Genomic DNA, 17,800 nt, shown 5'->3' on the forward strand with positions numbered 1-17,800 from the left:
GTCTGTTAGTAGGTTGATTTTACATTTAGCTCAATCTGTCTGATGCATTTCTCGAAGCATCCCCGCAGCATGACGTTGCCACCACCGTGCTTCATTCGGGACGTCATTGAACAGCTTGTGCTCTTGGTACACAACTGGGAGAACCTTTTTTTTCTTTTTTTACCGTATTGACCTTAATCGTCCACGTTTCATGACGGAAAGCAAACCCGGATCACCGACCGTTTGCCATAGTGCCTTATGGCTCATATATTAATATACATATAGACCTTCCTGATAAGCTTTATTTGCAGAGGGCTGTGTGTACAAAGTTTAAGACAATCTGTAATCATAATTTTGTAAAGACTTACCCTTCTGACTTTACGGGAAAGCAGATGTTTCTCTGTCAGTGATGTGTTTCAACTATTAAAAAAAAAATCCCTATTACACTTTGCAATTACTTTCTTCTTTGTGTTTGTCTCATCCCGGTAAAATACACCCGGCCAAATGGGGGAAACCTGGTTACGCATCAGGTTCTTTTGACAGCAAGGTGTTGGTGTGCAACTCTCAATTTGCTTCTGCCTCCCGTAAATATCAAACATAGCCAAGTGAAACCTCCAACATGGGAAAACATGGGATGTCCTTGCAGATGGCTTGTGTTGGGGCAAAGTGTAATTATTGGAAACGCTGAAAAAAGGATTCTCACCTTTATCGGACGGAGAAATAGTCCTAACAGAAGTTTTCTACGCGTTTGTGACAACAAATTCAGCTTCCAGGGCGATTTCTAAGTGGAGAAGAGCTAACTAACTGGGCGCCTGGTCTCGATATGGAGGAGCAGTTTGACGTCTCATCGCCTCATTCACATCCGGCCACCATTTCCTGCAGAGCAGCTTGGAATGTGGGAACAACCTACCGGGATGAATCCATCCTCCTGCCTCTTTTCCCTCCGCAAAGAAACTTTCCAAAGAATCTGATCTGTTTGTGACTCATTTCGCTGCTTTGTGGGACGCAACCTAGAGAACACGTTTAAAGGATTTTCAAAATAAAAGATTCCTTGGGCTCAAATGAGACATAAAACGGAAATGTTTGCTTATTTCTGGCGCGGCCGCCATCAACTGGTCCGCGGACCGCTGCCGGTCCGCGGCCCGGGGGTTGGGGATCACTGCTCCTGCTCCACGCCGAGCAGCTCTCTGATAGCAGACAACAAGTTTTATATTATTGTATTATAACCAAAAACAGAGATGTAACTTCTGTCTTGAATGATAGATTAGCAAAAAAAATAAATAAATAGAAAATGATAATTTTTTTTCCAAATTACAGTGAAATACCACTACCTCCAGTGAGAAGTAGTGGCATTTCACTCCCCCCCAACACACCCGCGCACACGAACTGACGCAGAACCAGAAAAGACGAGTTTCCAAATCAGTTGAACAAACTTAAACATGGTGGAGGAAACCCGGATAGAGCGCTGCATGTGATTTAGTGTGCAGTCATGAGAAAAGACATTTATCTGCCTTTAACTAATAGGCCCATACAGGAGGAGCCTATACACGATTTACCCTTTTTTTTTTCTTTTTTCTTGAAAAGCAAAAAAAAAAAAAAAAAAAAAAGCAGAAAAAAAGCAGGAGAAAAGAAAGCGCTCGTGTTTATATTAATAAAGGTCGTTTCCAGGAAGCGATGCGAGCTAAATTTGCAGCTTTGCAGGGCGTCACTTGTCGGTGATGGAAGCTGCTCTGCGGTTGTATAAACTCATAAACGCTCCTCCTCCTGGATGTAGAAACAGGTTGGAGAGGAACACAAGAGGAGAGGAGAACCTGAAGACCTGACCGAGGAGAAACAGCATACTGCTCAAGGTATGGACCAAGCATTCATTTATATATAGGCCTACATATATACCTACAGTATATACAGTATATATACATATATATATGCGTATTATCCTGCATTTAGTAATCAGACTTTAAAGCCATTTTAAGGAATTCTAATGACGTAATTCCACTAGTTTATTTTAATAAAAGTTAGTGGTGGTGGGATGGGGGGGTAATTGCTCGTAACCTTGGAAATTAACTCACAAAATCACCGGGGTCGACGTTTTTTGTGTTTTCTTTTTGTGTGTGTGTTTTAGGAGGGGTTTTGTTTTGTTTGTTTTTTTAGCCTCGAACGCATCAAATGTAATGAAAATAAATTTAAAAATAAATGAATTCATTAACATAAAAAGCTCAAGAAAGACAATGAGCGCGCTGACTTTTTTTCTTTTTCTCTTTTTCTTTTTCTACAAGAAGAGAAACTCTTCGTTCCGCTGGGATCTCTCTCATTCTCCTATATTTTTATTTATTGTTTTTATTTCTTTAATTTTTTTTAAATGATCACCTGAAGTCAGATCGGTTCAGGTTTCTCAAACAGTGGGGTCTTGTGCGAAGGTCGGTTCCGCTCCGCGTCGTGAGCGCGCGCTGCTGTTGTTGATGAGAGGATTAAACACGATTAAAGATTTGCAGGTAAATTAATTCGTTTCCATTTTATGGAGGATGAACATTTTGCTTCAGGCCGCTGAGTCATCATTTCTCTCCTCCTTTATTTCCCCAGCCACTGTTTCCAAATTCTCAAAAATTGTTAAACGCACACTACGTGTTGGAAAACTGTGTTTTTAGTGACTGACTTTTATTTCTGCCAGGCTTAAGTGAGAAACGTTGGGAAAAGAGCGATTCTCTTCGCGTCAGGAATCCTCGTCTATTTATTTACTTTGCAATTTTTTTTTTTAAACAACAAACTGAATGTTACAACCTTGACATGATTATACGAGTCATTTTTACCGAGAAATCGATCAGAAGCGACGTGAAAATGATCAGATGTTTTTATTGATCCTTCTCCAGTCAATGAATGTTTGAATTTGTGACCTGCAGAGGCCCTGCACACATGTTGGGAGGGCCCTATCCTTCTTGTTGTCTTTTCATCTTAAAAAATAAAATGGGCATCATTATTATTATTATTTATTTATTTGTGTGCAATTCTCTGGTTGCAAACGGAAGATTCGGCAAAAGTCTTTTTGTAACAGGAGTTCAAATAAGTGCAGCCTCAGTTTGGCATCTCTATGTGCAGTGTTGGTTTCTGAAATTGTCCTTAATTCTAAAAGCAGCTTCTTCTTTTTTTTCTTAATTTACTTTGATTGGTCCAACTTTGTCATTTCAGACAGTCAAAGTTAAAGCGGTGGCAGATTGTTTTTTTTTTTAAGGATGAAACCATTTTAAATGTTTTTTTTCCCCAAAAAATTGTTTATAGACACTTATTGGTAAGAGGAAACATCTCTATATGTCTTCCACGTCAGAAGTTGTTATTTAACTAAAAACTGTCAAAAGAAGGATAAAGTGCAGTGAGGCTGTAAAATGTTATCTTTATTGGGCGCTTTGAGGTCAAGCACCAGGTGATTAGGGTCCAATCGGCTTCTGTGACGTCCTCCAATTCCTGGATTTATCCATTTGGGCTCAGGAGGAGCGGCCATGTCAAGTCAGGCTTAAGTAATTTGAATAAATGCACATTCACAGATTTCTTCAAGAGACCAATGGGTTCCGTCACAGATCCACCGATGATGAATCACAACAAATTGAGAACATTGAGATGTTGACTACAATGTACCACTGACTGACTCACAGTAACTTAGCAGGTCCCTGCTTCTCTTGTTCTGAATTTTAACTTAATGTTTGAGGTGTGATGTTTCTGTTTCCTGTTTATCTGTTGATGAAAACGCAATCAGAAGATATGACGAGTTGTAAATGAGCTTATAAAAAGCATCTTGTTATCGACCCTCTTGATAGAGACAAAACATAAGTTGATGTTACAATAAGTGCATATCGCGTAACATAAAATTGTCTATTAAATAAAGATTCATATTTTGCCCCTCTCACCCCCCCAAAAAAACAAAACAAGAAAGCCAACGTGTGAGGAAAAAAGAAACGAAACACTGAAGCTGCATTGTCATGCTGTGGAAATATTTTCTTGTAGAGGAATACATGTGCTGTCAGAAAAATGTGTGAGAACACACGACTATTTGTCTGAGTTGGTCAAATACGTCAGTCCTGACATTAAATAATAACCAAATCCAAAAAAGGGGAACGCAACTGAGCATGTCTGCCGACTGCCACCTCCTGTGTTGTGCCAGCCTGCTCAGAAAACACATATTGCCCAGAAAAAAAGGAGAAAAAATGATTCCATTGGGAGCTTCGGCAGAATTGTTTCCATCAAAGCGTATTGGAACATCCTAATCAAAGTCCAGTGCAGGGGTATCCAAAGTCTGGCCTTTGTAATTCAACCACAAATGAAATAGACTTTTAAAAAATTGAACAATTGTACCACATTTGGACACCACTGGTCTAAAGCCACCTGAGAATCAGTGGTTTGAAAACTGATGTTATTGATGTAGAAAACGATGACATATTAAACCAGAAATAGTAAATTAACAATAAATGTAACTGACCTCAGAGTGTTCATAGGGTAAATAGTAGATAAACAAAGTTGTGTTCAGAAATGAGAACCCAAATGACGGCATAAGCTAATCGCTGAGAACACTGAGTGCATATTTCTCCTCGACTATCAAATTCATCTTATTGTTTTTAAGGAAAATGGAGGCCCAAGTGTCCAAGGTGGTGCTGTCTTTGGACGCGAAAGAGGTGGACTCGTTCAAAGACGGAGTGAGCTTCAAGAAAAACCCAGAAGACGGGAGGTGTTACATCATCTACAAGAGCAGCGGCGGCTTCAAAGCCTGCAAGAATCAGTGCAAACACCAAGGAGGGCTGTTCATCAAGGACATCGAAGACCTGGACGGCAGGTGCGGCCATTTCCCCAGAACCAAGCAGCAGAGTTGAGATGAGACTAAGTCCAGCTGCTGTTCTCACAGGACGGTGAAATGCACCAAGCACAACTGGAAGCTAAATGTGTCATCGATGAAATATGTGAACCCGCCCGACAGCTTCCTGCAGGACGAGCTGGGTAAGATGAGCGCGCCGCAGTCTACCAAGTCGCAGGTGGCTTGTGTGTGAATTGAGAGTTGCGTTGAAAAATGCAAACACCAGCTGAATCATGATATTTGGAAAAAAAATGTGTGTATGTGCTTTCAAAAATGCAGTTTAGAAGTTTTTCTGGGTTGATCTGTGAAGACTTGACATATGCAGCGGATTCTCTTCTCTTTTTGATTTTTCAAAGCAGATGTGCATTTAAAAAAATGATAATCAGCCAGTTTGAGATTATTTTTTTATTAAAAGTTTGGCAAAAAACTTACAATAAAGGGGCTGTCGTTTTTTGATTTTTGCGTTCACAGAAGTTGAAATGTTGGATGATGGAGGCATGCAGCTGGTCGAGCTGAGCCCCATCGACCCCTGGCTGGCTGACCCCAGAGAACCTCTGGAGCTCCAGGAGGGAGAAGTTAAAGTAGGAGCTCTGACCTTCTACACTTTGACAAAAAGAAAGCAACAAAAAAAAAAAAACATCCTAGTCCTAAAGGAATGAACGCTTTAACCTTTCCCTCCAGATAACATACCTCACCCACGCCTGCATGGAGCTGCAGCTGGGACCGAAGCGCTTCCTGTTTGACCCCTGGCTGCAGGGCCCCGCCTTCGCTCGAGGCTGGTGGCTTCTCCACGAGCCGCCGGCAGACTGCCTGGACCGACTCTGTGCTGCAGATCTCATCTACATCAGCCACCTGCACTCCGACCACCTCAGGTGCACTTTGGACATTTTGGAAGCGTTCCCTGTTGCCGTGTCCAGATACTGCAGAGCAGGGGTGTCCAAACTTTCTCCCCACCAGAATTATGTCAAAACAACCGAAATCAAGCAAGCAAAACTAGTCCAATTTCTTTTGTTTGGGTTTGTTAGGCATCGTTTTCTGTGATAAAAAGTATCCAGTTTTCAAATTCTTTTGGGCTCGACGGAACAAACAGGATTTGGGTCACTTTCTGTCGCAAGTTTAATGAAATAAATAAAAGCTGATTGGCTGCAGCACAGTCCGGTTTATAAGTAAAAGTCTCTGGATCGATGAAGTTCTACTTGTGATGAAAGCTTGGTTCCACTATGTTGCCATTCGCTTAAAGTTGTTAACTATTAGGGGGTTTTTTTGTTCGTTTTTTTCAGATTGAGACCGTATAGTTTGCCACTTCCTGGAGTTATTATTTTGTAGAACTGCCTTTTATTTTAAAAACATCTCCGCATATCTAGACACTGAAATTGCCACCAATTCTAATAATAAAAGCTTAAGCTCCAGAAGGTTGGATAAGAAGAATCTCTGGACAAATTTCCAGTCGTTTAGGGGTCTGGAATTTGACTAGACCACTGTAACACATGAACACGCCTTTGTTTAAATCGCTGCCATTATGGTCGTCACCCAAAGCCTAACCACATCAATCCTCCCACCTGCTCTGAATGACGTCCTTTGACTGCTGAACACTAATGTTTCAAATGATGGTTTTTGTTGTGGGAAACAAAAACCATTTTGTTTGACATTTTCATCACGTCGGTAAGTTCAACTGAGTGGAGGTTGACAAAGGGGAAAAATGTACAAGTTTTTCCTCAATGTTTACAACACTTTGTCACCCATGAATAAATTTTTTTCATTTCAGCTGATGTTCTGTGCTGCTGTGTGAGAGTTGTACAGTTGACTGATGAAATGCAAAGATTAGATGAAACCAGTTCATCTTCAATACAAGAGTTTCAATAGCATTTGGGCGGCCACTCCACTAGAGCCATTAGTATGCCATGTATAGTGGTTGTTGTATACTTATACTTTTAGTAACAATGGCAAATTATACTGATGGTAGTCAGTTATTTTGACCATTAATATCAAGTGATCATCTACAATAAGTATGTAAAATTGGGGTTTGAGCAAATCTATTCTGCTTCTCTTCCAGTTATCCCACTCTGAAGGTTTTGTCAGAACGGAGGCCAGATGTTCCCATATACGTTGGTGACACATCCAGACCAGTCTTCTGGTTAGTAAAACGATAATTATATAGTTTCATTTATTGTCCTATGATGTCGACACAAAGGGATATACTCAAGTTGACCTATTGTCCTTCCTTAACCAGGTTGGGGTCGGTCTATGTGCGGCACGAAACATGTCAATAACAATTCTTTGCTAAACAAATCATCAAAATACATTCAAGTTGAGTGACATTTTGAGAATAAAATGTAGTAAATGTTAACTGCTGGTGGGACTTGATTAAAAATCAAAATAATTAGAGCTTTTGTAATTAAATATTTCATTAGAATTATTCTCATATTACATTTCTTTGCGATTACAAAAAAAATGTAGATTGAAAATTATTACAAAAACTTCTTCATTCAGCAAAAATCCTCTCCTCCCACCCCTTTTATCTACTTTGATGCAACAGGAATTTGGAGCAAAGCAAAGTCAAGCTGACCAATATCAGAGTCACTCCTTTTGGTGTCTGGCAAAATGTAAGCTGTTTTTTTTACACCGTTTATTAGTTTTGACCAGAAAAGGTAGTCGGCCGTTTTGATTAGTCGATGCTGATCTGATTTTGCCTTTTACAGGTTGATGATAACCTAAGGTTTATGATTCTGATGGACGGTGTTCACCCTGAAATGGACACCTGCATCATTGTTGACTATAAGGGTACAGAAGATTTTCCCTCTGTAAAACTCTGTCTGACTTTTTTTTTTTTTTAAAGTTTACTACATGTAAAAAGGTTTTTTTTTTTTGCAGGTCACATGATCCTGAACACGGTGGACTGCACCAGGCCAAATGGGGGCAGACTACCAGAAAAAGTGGACCTGATGATGAGTGATTTTGCTGGTGGTGCATCTGGATTCCCCATGACATTTCACGGAGGGAAATACAGCGGTGAGCTGAACACTGTGCAATGCGGCCCAGAAAATATAGTTGGCTACAAATTATAGAAAATAAAATGAAAGAAAGCCAAATACCATCAACAGACTGCGTTTATTCCAAAAGGTGATTCTTTGTTGCAGTGTCTGAGATCGGTCTGGTTCAATGACTGTCTTTCTAAATTCTCCCCATTTGTCTTTGCCCACATTAAATTTTGAGTGAACAATGGCCACTCAAAAACATTTTGTTCCTGGCAGCAAAATATTTTTAGACAGAAGTTTTATTGATGAAGACTCAAGTAGGAGAACAGAAAGCCCAGTGAGACTAACAGTGAGCCTTGGGGAACACCTTTCGCAGAACAAAGACGTGTTACAGCAATGGCACAGATCACCAAAATGTGAAACCATAGAGAAATAAAATGATGTTAACAGTTGCCAAATATTATGTTGGCAACTATATGTTGGCATGCCATCAAACGAAATGTAATGGGTCATTCTGATCTAAAAGGAAGGAAGGAATGCAGATTTGGAGAGCAGTGGAATAACAATCACTAAGCTGTCGTAAACACCCATCTAGCCAAATGTTCCAAGGTCCCAGCTGTGGACAATTTCAGGAAACGCAATTCCAGAGATCTGTGTCAACCAAAGCAGGAACTGGACTGGCTAAGAATGTCACACACACAGACAGATTTGAGTATAAATACGCGCAGCTCTCTGCGAGAGTCCAGTGAGAATATCTGGTTTGTGTAGCGCACCAGAATCCTCCAACACTGGTCTGAAATAAAGCAGACCTAAACGGAGTCTGGTGCAATGATTGCTTTGTCATTAGCCAACCTTAACTCCCCAACAAAACAAATCATAAAGCCAAAAATATTTTTGTTGCACACAACACTGTTGACATTGCACCAATGGTGATGTGTCCTCATTCTCAGACTCGTGGAAGGCACAGTTCATCAAGAACGAAAGGACGAAGCTACTGAACTACAAAGCCACGCTGGTCAAATCCCTGCAGCCGAGGATCTACTGTCCCTTCGCTGGATATTTTGTGGAAGCTCATCCATCAGACAAGTTGAGTTCACACAGCAGTGTTGGACAGTACCAATGATTGATCCACCACGGTCGAATGAGAAGCCCTAATAGCATCTAAGCACTTTATCTCAAAGATAACGAACAGTATAGATAAACCAAACAATGGCACCTAAACAGTAATGTATGAACAGTTGGCTGTAAACTTTAACCCTGCAATATGTTTTTTTTTTTGTCTTCTAAATGGGTGAAGGTACATTAAGGATACAAACATCAAAAACAGAGCAGAAGACCTCAACGCACTCATCAATCAGCTTTCACCGGACACCAAGACGTGGACTCCCAAACCCGGCGCTGTGCTGGACCTTGGCCTCGCACTGAAAGACCCCACAAGCAGGTTGACCATGACTCCAACTTGATTTGTGGGATGCAGTTGTGTTTTCATGTTGTGCAGGAACATTGGCTCCAGTTGAGGACAAACGTAAATGATTAACTTTCAGGTGATGGTTACAGTAAAGGAACCATCACTTTCTAAATATTATATCAAGAGTGGAAATGGTCTCTCAGTGATTGGCTGAGAGCGCTTAAGATAAGCTTCAAATGTCAACTTAAGATGGTAGATAAAGTATAACATAAAGGTTAGGCTGCGATGTGCAAATAGGCCAGAACAAAGGACTATTTGAGTGTTCAACTTTAAGGTTAAAAACGTCAGGTGCCATGTAGAGTCCAACATTAGTCATGTGTAGTTAAGTTGAAATCTTAGAAGTACGATTCATGCATTTGCATTCGACCTTATGTATGTTTTCAGCCAGTCGCCTTTACGTGTCACATTTCAGGGTTTTCCCAGTGCATTATAAGCCTGGCGGGCCACCAGGCTTTCCTTGTGCCCCCTCCAGGCTTAGCATTGCTTATTTTTTAAAGTCTTATTAAAATGTTTGCATTTTTTAAGACTTTATAGTTGGTGTTCGGGTATTAATTGTCCAATCTTTTGACAAGATAATAGTCAAGTGATATTTTCAAATTTTCTGTCAACGTTAAACATTCAACTCAAAACTATGACGGGACGCTGGATGAATAACTGCTCCAGTGTCCAATCACCAGGCGTAGCAAGGTTGTTTTTTTTTAGGGGAAACCTTGCGTTTATTTAAGATAGTCCTTGTGTATGTCTGAGAAGTTTCACATACTAAAACTATTTTTCACCTGTTTGTGAAAAGGAGAAAGTACCCAGAAAGAAATGTTGACTCTAAGATGTGAAAACAAAGAGCGGTCAAAATGCTACATCAAGCTTTCGTATTTTTTTTTTCTTCACTGCTTCCTTTGCTGTGATCAATTCCAGTGAGGCCATTACTGATCCTCCAGCCAACGCCAAAATCTACAAGGACAGCTGGGAGTTTGACTTGTATGTGGATGAGCTCAACAGCGCCATCAGCAGTGAGATATTCAAGCATGAGAGCTGGATCCAGTTTTATTATTGCTGGGCAGGCTTTCAAAACTACAACCTGGTGGTGCGGGTAAATATTATTTGACCAGAAGGATTCACCTCCAATCTTCTTCAAAAACCTGCTACAGAAACTTGGGTTTTTCCTCAACCTTTTTTTTTTCTGGCTGCTGGATTGCTTGATTTTCTTCTGTATGTTTTGTTACGAGAGATGATGCCTTCACTCCTGATCCCTTTCATGTCCAAAAGTTAAATATTTGAAACTGACATTTGATTCATCTTCACTGTAACTAATCATCACTTAGATGATCGAAACAGATGACAGCTTTGAACCAGTGAGCAATGGCTATGACTACCTGGTGGACTTTTTGGATTTGTCATTTCCTTCCACAAGACCAGAGAGAGAGCACTCCTACATTGAGGTAAGCTCCTCTTGTGTAGCGCGAAGTAAAAAAAAAGGAGCTGAACGTACTTTTAGAACTCAAAATATGCATGGGCAAGAGAATCGCAACTGCCCACGGACAACTAAAATCATGCCTACGGTAATAGTAGTGAAAACCGCTTTCACACGACTCCAGAGCATCTACTTACTGTACTTCCTTGTCTCTGCAGCCAATCAGCGGCAAGAAAAATAAACCGCACTCCTGGTTCACTGGCTGCTTTGTGACTGGAAATGTTTTCATTTCTGGAAGAAATTAAAGATCGCTTACATCTGCGTCTGTATCGCATCGGCTGCAGTTTTGTAGCATGAAGACGTAAATAAAAACTTTTCAGAACTGATTTAACCTGATCTAACCTGCCATCTTCTACATTTGCCTAGAAGAGTGTCTGACCCATTCACGCAATATTTTGGACAGACGGACTCAACGACCTCATAAGGTCACATACAGTAGACAGTAGATAAAGGGATAAATGATGTTGCTGCGTTCTGTAATAAATTAGCAAAATAATACTGATGTTGACTGAAAGTGGCCTGGGAACAGAACCTGGAGCAACCCCTCATATGATCATTGATACCAAATCACACAAAGCTGTCCTTTAAGTAAGATCTGATATATCAGGCTTACATTGAAGGCAACTGGACTTGCACAGACTTAGTCAGAAGCAAGTTGATGACCAGCTCATTCCTCACCTAACTTGTTGGGTCTTTGTGTTCTGGTCACTTGCACACAATGTCATGTTAATCAGTCAGTTATCAGTACTGCAGGTATTCCTCACAAATTCTTCAAGGTATGATTGGTCTGAACTATGTCTACTGGAGCTAAGAACATTAACTCTGCGGCTGTTGCTAAAAAAGGCTTTTTCTCATATAGATATCCACTCATAGACATATTGAAGGTACGAAACTTCAATGCCACAAGGTTTTGAAGAAGATGTATATTTAGTCAGCCGTGTTTTGTGTGACTTGCAGGAACAGCCTAAAGTTTCTCTGTGTTTAACTTTAAGGTTAAAAACAGAATCGGCGTGATGAGGTACGTGGTTCTGCACGGCGGCCTCTGGGACGACCTGTACATCGGCTTTCAGAACCGCATCAGCCGAGATCCCGACATCTACCACCACAAGTATAGACACGCAGGAAAAAATGATTTTTTTTTTGACATATTTGCATTTTATAGCTTTTATTTCTTCTAACCCATTTAGCTAATTTTTCTCTTTTTGTCGTTTCACTTTGGCCTTCAGGTTCTGGAACCACTTCCAGACCCAGTTACCTCTTCACAGACCAGACTGGGACCAGTTTCTGCAGCAGGTCCCTCCCATCCAGGGGATGAATTGGAACTGTTCCATTTTATAGATTTGGAAGGAGGAGATGTGAAGGAAATGAAGTCTCATGGAAGTCGTCTTCCCAATGGAAATTCACTGTGTGGAATTGTTTTTATCATTATTTTCTTACTTATTCAGTTAGAAATGACTTAGATATATTTATGCTTGAAATCAAAATGCAATGCATCAACTGCGTTCCATGCAGAAAGACACCAGGCCAGGAATCGAACCCAAGGCAACAGTGCTACCAACTGTGCCACTGTGAAACCCTCGCTGAGTTGAAGGTGATGTTTGTATGGTGTAACAGTAGATCAGGCAAAACCTGTCCTGGTTCAGGCGAGTCGGGAATATCGACGTTATTTCTCAATGCCACAGTAATCAGAGGGAAGTTTTAGAGATATGTGACTTTATTTAACTCAAACGTTTGCATATCTTTTGTCAAATTGCCGTTTACAACGATTTGAAATTCCTCGCCATGTTTTCAACACACTACACACCCATTTTGGTAAAACCAAACTGGACTGTGCGACAGTTGGACTCTCACGTTGTTTATGCTTACCTATAATGGTTCAAACAGATGAACGTGGCGCCTTAAGGCCCTGGACTTCTGGGCCCGACCGGCGTTTGAGGTCTTAAATGCTCCCGCAGCTGTGCCTTAAAAAGCCATGGCAAGATCAGACTTGTCTGAAATTTTTAATCAACATAGTAATCCTATGGCATACAAATCTTCTCTCATTATTTTGATAATTAGTAAAAAGATTGTCCTAATTTGAACTGGCCGAAAAAAAACAGGAACATTTCATCCTATTTAAGCTAATATAGTCAAGAAAAATAGGTTGTCTTTTTCTTTTTTAGACTGTGCTTGACTTGTTGAATGTACTCTAATAATAATAATTGTATAAGCCCTTTATATCTCAAAGGGCTCATTCATACCCTGGTGAGGTGAGCTGCTGGTTTGTAGCGACAGCTGCTCTAGGACGTTCTGACAGAAGGGGAATTTTGCGCCATCTGCAAAAAAAAAGGTGATGAAGCGTTTTGCCTGAGGACGAGCAAACTGGGAATCAAACCAGCAATCTACTGATTACACAGACCAAACTCCTGTTACCGTCACCACCATTGGTTCCTCGTTTGTATTTCTTTATGCTTTCAGGAAATAAATCAACTTGAATCCAGATTTGGTTATAAGTTGACTGATTCTTTTGGCAGTGGACTCCCAAACTTGGTGCTGCGCTGGAAAGACCCCACAAGCAGGACGACCATGAGTCAAAGTTGCCCGTGTGTTTTTATGTTGGGCATTAGCTCAGGCTCTGGAAGCAGCGAGCTGTTTAGAGTGAGGTCAGAGCTATACCTACTTCCTCCACCGTACATTTTTGTTTCAGCGTTTCCAAAACAAAGGCATGCAAACAGAAAATGACTCAGATGACAAGATACAGAAGTCTGTGGCGAGTTCCAGGAAGACTTCAAAGACTCATAGATAGAAACAAATTTGAAAAACAGGTTTTATTTTTGAAAAGTTGCAGAGCAGATAGTCACTCATGCCATATGCAAAGAGAGAAAAGATAGAACAAGGAAATGCTAAAGAAACCTGCTGTTCATTAGGAAAGCTGCACTGCATTATTGCACCATGGCAAGGTACTTCATGCAAAAGGAGCACCAACCAATTATTGAGCCTTTTCAGTAACTCTACCTTTTTGCTTTACATATGCTCCATATTTGAAGATATGAGATGAGAATGGGCTTAATAAAGACGTTTCCTGCACTTTTCATATCTATTAGTAAAGATTTCTAATGAATCCATATAGCATATCCTTTTCACAATCACAATATTCTGCTGAACTTTGTGTAGCGCTTTCATATGAAAAGCCCAGGGAAAAAGAAAAAAGAAAAAACCTTCACATTTGGCCAGGAGCGAATGAATACTTTGGCAAGGCACGACACCAAACCACCGGCGTTGCACCCACTAGTCTTGTGTGTTTTAATGCCCACACTTTTCCTGGCGTCCAGGGCCCGTTCCATCTGCTGGGCGCTGGTGCAGTTGTGGCGCAGACAGAGTAATCCCAGACAGCTTCTGGAGAGCGTGCTCAGCGGAAACAGTGGCGCCCATTCATCTTGAGAGTTTTACTGTGAAGCTTCAGTTGTTTTGGGGCACGAGCCAGCATGAGTAAGCTATTAGATTATTTTCTCAAGACATTTCATTGGCTGTTGAGTACTTCCAGTCTGACGGCTTAATGATCATGTGACAGAAAGTTTGGACAACCCTGACTTACAACCAAGTCGATTAGATGTTTTCTATAATTATGTAATAAAAGTATTTTAGTTTATGCCTCCTGCTTAGGATAGGAACTTAATGGAGGCTTGAGTTTCAGAAAGAGCTCAGGCAAGCAGTGGAATAAATGGAGGCAAGAAATGACATTTTCTTTGGAGTCGAGAGCAGGCAGAGCAGAGATGAAGTGGCAGACAGGAAGAACAACTTGAGGAAAAGAGTCAGCCCAGTCCAAAATAATCCAAAATATACTGTGAGCTTTAAGTCTTGGTGGCAGCAGAAACTCCTGTAAACGCGCCACAGACGAGCCAATCCATCCTAGTCCAGCTGAGCAACAGCAGCATCCAGTTTGTTTTCACCAAGGATCTGAAAAGTAACTCTGTGCTGTTTAACACCAATACATCTAGTCAGAGGTTCACTTTCTCTTTTGTTTTTCAACTCAGGAGCAATTAAAATGGTTCAATCGGTTAATCATTGCAACTCCATCGCTCTTGGAGTTAAGTTGCGCGGTACGCAACAACCCTAACGTTTGAGAGCTGGATCCTGTTGGGCAGGCTTCTGAAATTACAACCTGGTGGTGCGGGTGAATATACTTCACCAGACGGATTCACCTTCAAGAAACGTTTGGCTCTTGATTCATTTTTTTTCCTCACATCTGCTATTTTGCTTAATTTCAACAAGTTGATGTTTGTTTGTCTTTTGCAAGCAGGAGTTAGAACCATGATCAATTGTGGCTTTAATAGAAATGAACAAATCCACAAAGTGCAAGGCAACAACTGGAGCGACTGGAAGCGCGTCGCAACAAACTTGGCAGGGAGGATAATGAGTGGATCTGGAACAGATCTGACTGAACTGTTATTCAGTCAGGGAAAGTGGTTGAATGTTAACAGGTGGCAGCAGAGGGAAAATACACAAACCGTGGAGATTGGAAGGGCAGTGATAATCAATACACTGTAAAAATTTGACCTGCTTCCTCTAACAAGGCCTGTGACACACGCTGTGATTGTCAGGTTAAAGGAACCTGAGCACCTGCTAGAAAAGAAGAGAGACATAAGTCATATTTATTCCCCACTCTAGAGGAGGGGGGGGGGAAAAAAGACATCTCAGTCTCCTAAACATATAATTCATATCACAATGTATATTGTGATGGGTGGTGGTAACAATATTCATTACAATATGATTTGTGTAAAACTTAAAATAAAAAAAACAACAACAAAAAACACATTCTAATTGAATGGAATGTATTTGTATTTGAAAAAAACTTGAGTTATTTTCTTCTGACTTAAAGAGGAGGAATCTAGAGTTATAGATCTAGAGTCAATGCACAGTTTCGGTTTGAAATCAGGCGCGAAACCTGGGAGTAGTGATGAACTCTGACCTGAACCTTCAGAGCCACATGAAGACAGTTTCAAAGTCAGCCTTCTATCACCTGGAGAACATTTAGAGGACTCATGTCTCAGCGAGATCTAGAGAAACTCATCCATTCGTTTATCTTCAGTCGCATTGATTACTGCAACAGCGTCTTCACAGGTCTGACTAATAAATCAAACAGCAGCAGATGATACAGAACGCTACTGCTCAGGTTCTGACTAAAACCAGGAATGAAAGAAGTCGGGCAACAGAAGCAGAAGGTATAGTCTGTCTAGTAGTACTCTCTGCTCTTGTGTCTATTTTTAGACGGGTCATTCTCTGCAGCCTAGAACTCCACCTACTGGCAAAATAGGAACACTGCATGTGGCTCAAAAGTTAATGGTGTATTTACAGATGCAACAACTCTTGTGTCTGTGGTTTCAGCCAGATTATTATCTGATTTATGGTACATTTAAAAATAATAATAAAAGAGTAGATATTCAAAGAACAATTTTTTTTTCTGAGAACATTTAAGAAGCTCTGGAGCTCATTCAGACAGAGTCAGCAGGAAGAGAAAGGACAGTACCAAAATACCAGTAGTATGTTATATTATCTATGTGCAAATTGTGGGACCACACAAACTCGTCCACGTTTAATCACGTCCCTATCAAGTTAAGCACGCACAACAGGGTGTACCATTGAGACAACAAAATGCACGGTTGGACCTATAAATCCATCAAAACGTCTCAAATCTGCACTTGTTCTTGCATCTATATTTAAAAAAGGTTTGGTCTTTGTCACTTTTTTCCAACGTAATCAAGAGCCTCTGAGGAAGGTCTGGAAAGTCACTTGTGGCTCAAAAGTGACTGAACTGGATTTCCTTTTATTTTCATTGTGCACAAAAAAGCACCACAAAATTTACATATAGGAACTCTCAAAGACAATTCAAACAACTGAATAAAATAATAAATAAGTATATCTCAATAAATATAAATGTAACAAATATAGTACATTCACAAAACTTGGATGATCAAATGAATATATAAAGATTAAGTTTTAGATGGATTAGCTGTACTCGGGGCAACAGCAGCATTTGGGTAGAAACTTTTTTAGTCTGTTTGTCTTTGACTTTATTCCCCTCAGGGGCAGGAGTTTGAAGAGGTGGTCGCCAGGATGTGAGGTGTCCTTGGTGATACTGCAGGTTCTCCAGGTGGGTCCTGTGGATCTCCTCCAAGAGATGTAAGAAGGCAGCCAATTAACCTCTGGGTGGCATTTCTGATCCTTTGGAGTTGCTTTCTCACGGTTGATCTTCCTGAGAGGCCTCGGGAAGTACCGATTCTGTTGTGCTATCTTCAGGACTGAGTTAGAGTTCCAGGTCAGGTCTTCACTGGTGCCCAGGAATTTGAAATCTCCACCCTTTCCCCATTTATAGCGATATTCTCAATAGCATGTTCAAAAGCTCTTATAAACGATCTATATGAAAGGGGGTCACCTGTAAATACTGGAATTTCTCTGTGAGGAAGTCGAGACATACTATGTTGTTTTATGAGCATCTCAGTGTGGTGATTTTGTTGCTGCAGAACCTGGTACAGATCATCTGAAAAAGAGTCACAACATTGAGCATGTGTTGAAATGCCTTTTAAGCGAGATTTCCTTTTGCCTGTTGTTCATCATCTAAGAACATTTCTTGCCTTTCTGATTTGCTCGCAGAATGAACAGATTCAACTCTGAGCCTTGACATGGCTTGTAAGGAATTAATCTCAGACTTCTGAGCATCTTCATTCTCTTCATACACCTTTAATTTTGCGTCTGAAATGGCAAGCTTCATTTCAATTTCTAGTTGGCGCTTTTCTAAAATTCAGACGAGCTTCTTTGACTTCAATTGCTTCTTTCTTTTTCATTGCTGCTGCTTTTGCTAAAAGCGCTTCACTTTCTGCTTTAATTTTCAGTCATATTGTACTTGTACTTGATCCTGGCGATGTACTCCTTGCAACCGAGTTAGCCTTTGAAACACTGTCGTGTGGATGTACATCTTCCTCAGGAGAGCATTTTGCATCTTTTATCCATTCTTTAACGCGTTGTGAGAAAAGTTTGAACCCAGAATGTCTACCCTCGAACACATCTTGGTCTTCACGTTTATCATCTTCACTTATCAG

The 17,800-nt window shown here is 40.6% G+C and overlaps 1 protein-coding gene across 1 annotated transcript; it reads left to right on the top strand.

Annotated features, from left to right (window-relative positions):
- The first annotated feature begins 1,586 nt into the window (after positions 1–1,586).
- On the top strand, positions 1,587–13,205 carry cmah (cytidine monophospho-N-acetylneuraminic acid hydroxylase). Its single transcript, XM_055055780.1, has 15 exons — positions 1,587–1,829; positions 4,586–4,795; positions 4,865–4,956; positions 5,285–5,394; positions 5,495–5,685; positions 6,867–6,947; positions 7,350–7,416; positions 7,513–7,594; positions 7,685–7,822; positions 8,739–8,874; positions 9,086–9,229; positions 10,169–10,343; positions 10,576–10,692; positions 11,717–11,832; positions 11,951–13,205. Exons 2-15 carry the CDS (start codon positions 4,590–4,592, stop codon positions 12,060–12,062), a joined length of 1,767 nt encoding a protein of 588 aa, XP_054911755.1. The 5' UTR covers positions 1,587–1,829; positions 4,586–4,589; the 3' UTR covers positions 12,063–13,205.
- The last annotated feature ends 4,595 nt before the right edge of the window (positions 13,206–17,800 follow it).

The sequence above is a fragment of the Poeciliopsis prolifica genome, unplaced genomic scaffold (genome assembly GCF_027474105.1).
Source record: "Poeciliopsis prolifica strain line A6 unplaced genomic scaffold, Auburn_PproV2 SCAFFOLD042, whole genome shotgun sequence".
Taxonomy (NCBI): Eukaryota; Metazoa; Chordata; class Actinopteri; order Cyprinodontiformes; family Poeciliidae; genus Poeciliopsis; species Poeciliopsis prolifica.

What these genes read in the sequence shown, in the direction of transcription:
- cmah (XM_055055780.1), top strand. Translation starts at nt 4,590, where the DNA reads ATGGAGGCCCAAGTGTCCAAGGTGGTGCTGTCTTTGGACGCGAAAGAG. An exon ending in CTGCACTCCGACCACCTCAG is followed by an intron (nt 5,686 to 6,866) that starts GTGCACTTTGGA and finishes CTTCTCTTCCAG; the next exon opens with TTATCCCACTCTGAAGGTTT. An exon ending in CATCATTGTTGACTATAAGG is followed by an intron (nt 7,595 to 7,684) that starts GTACAGAAGATT and finishes TTTTTTTTGCAG; the next exon opens with GTCACATGATCCTGAACACG.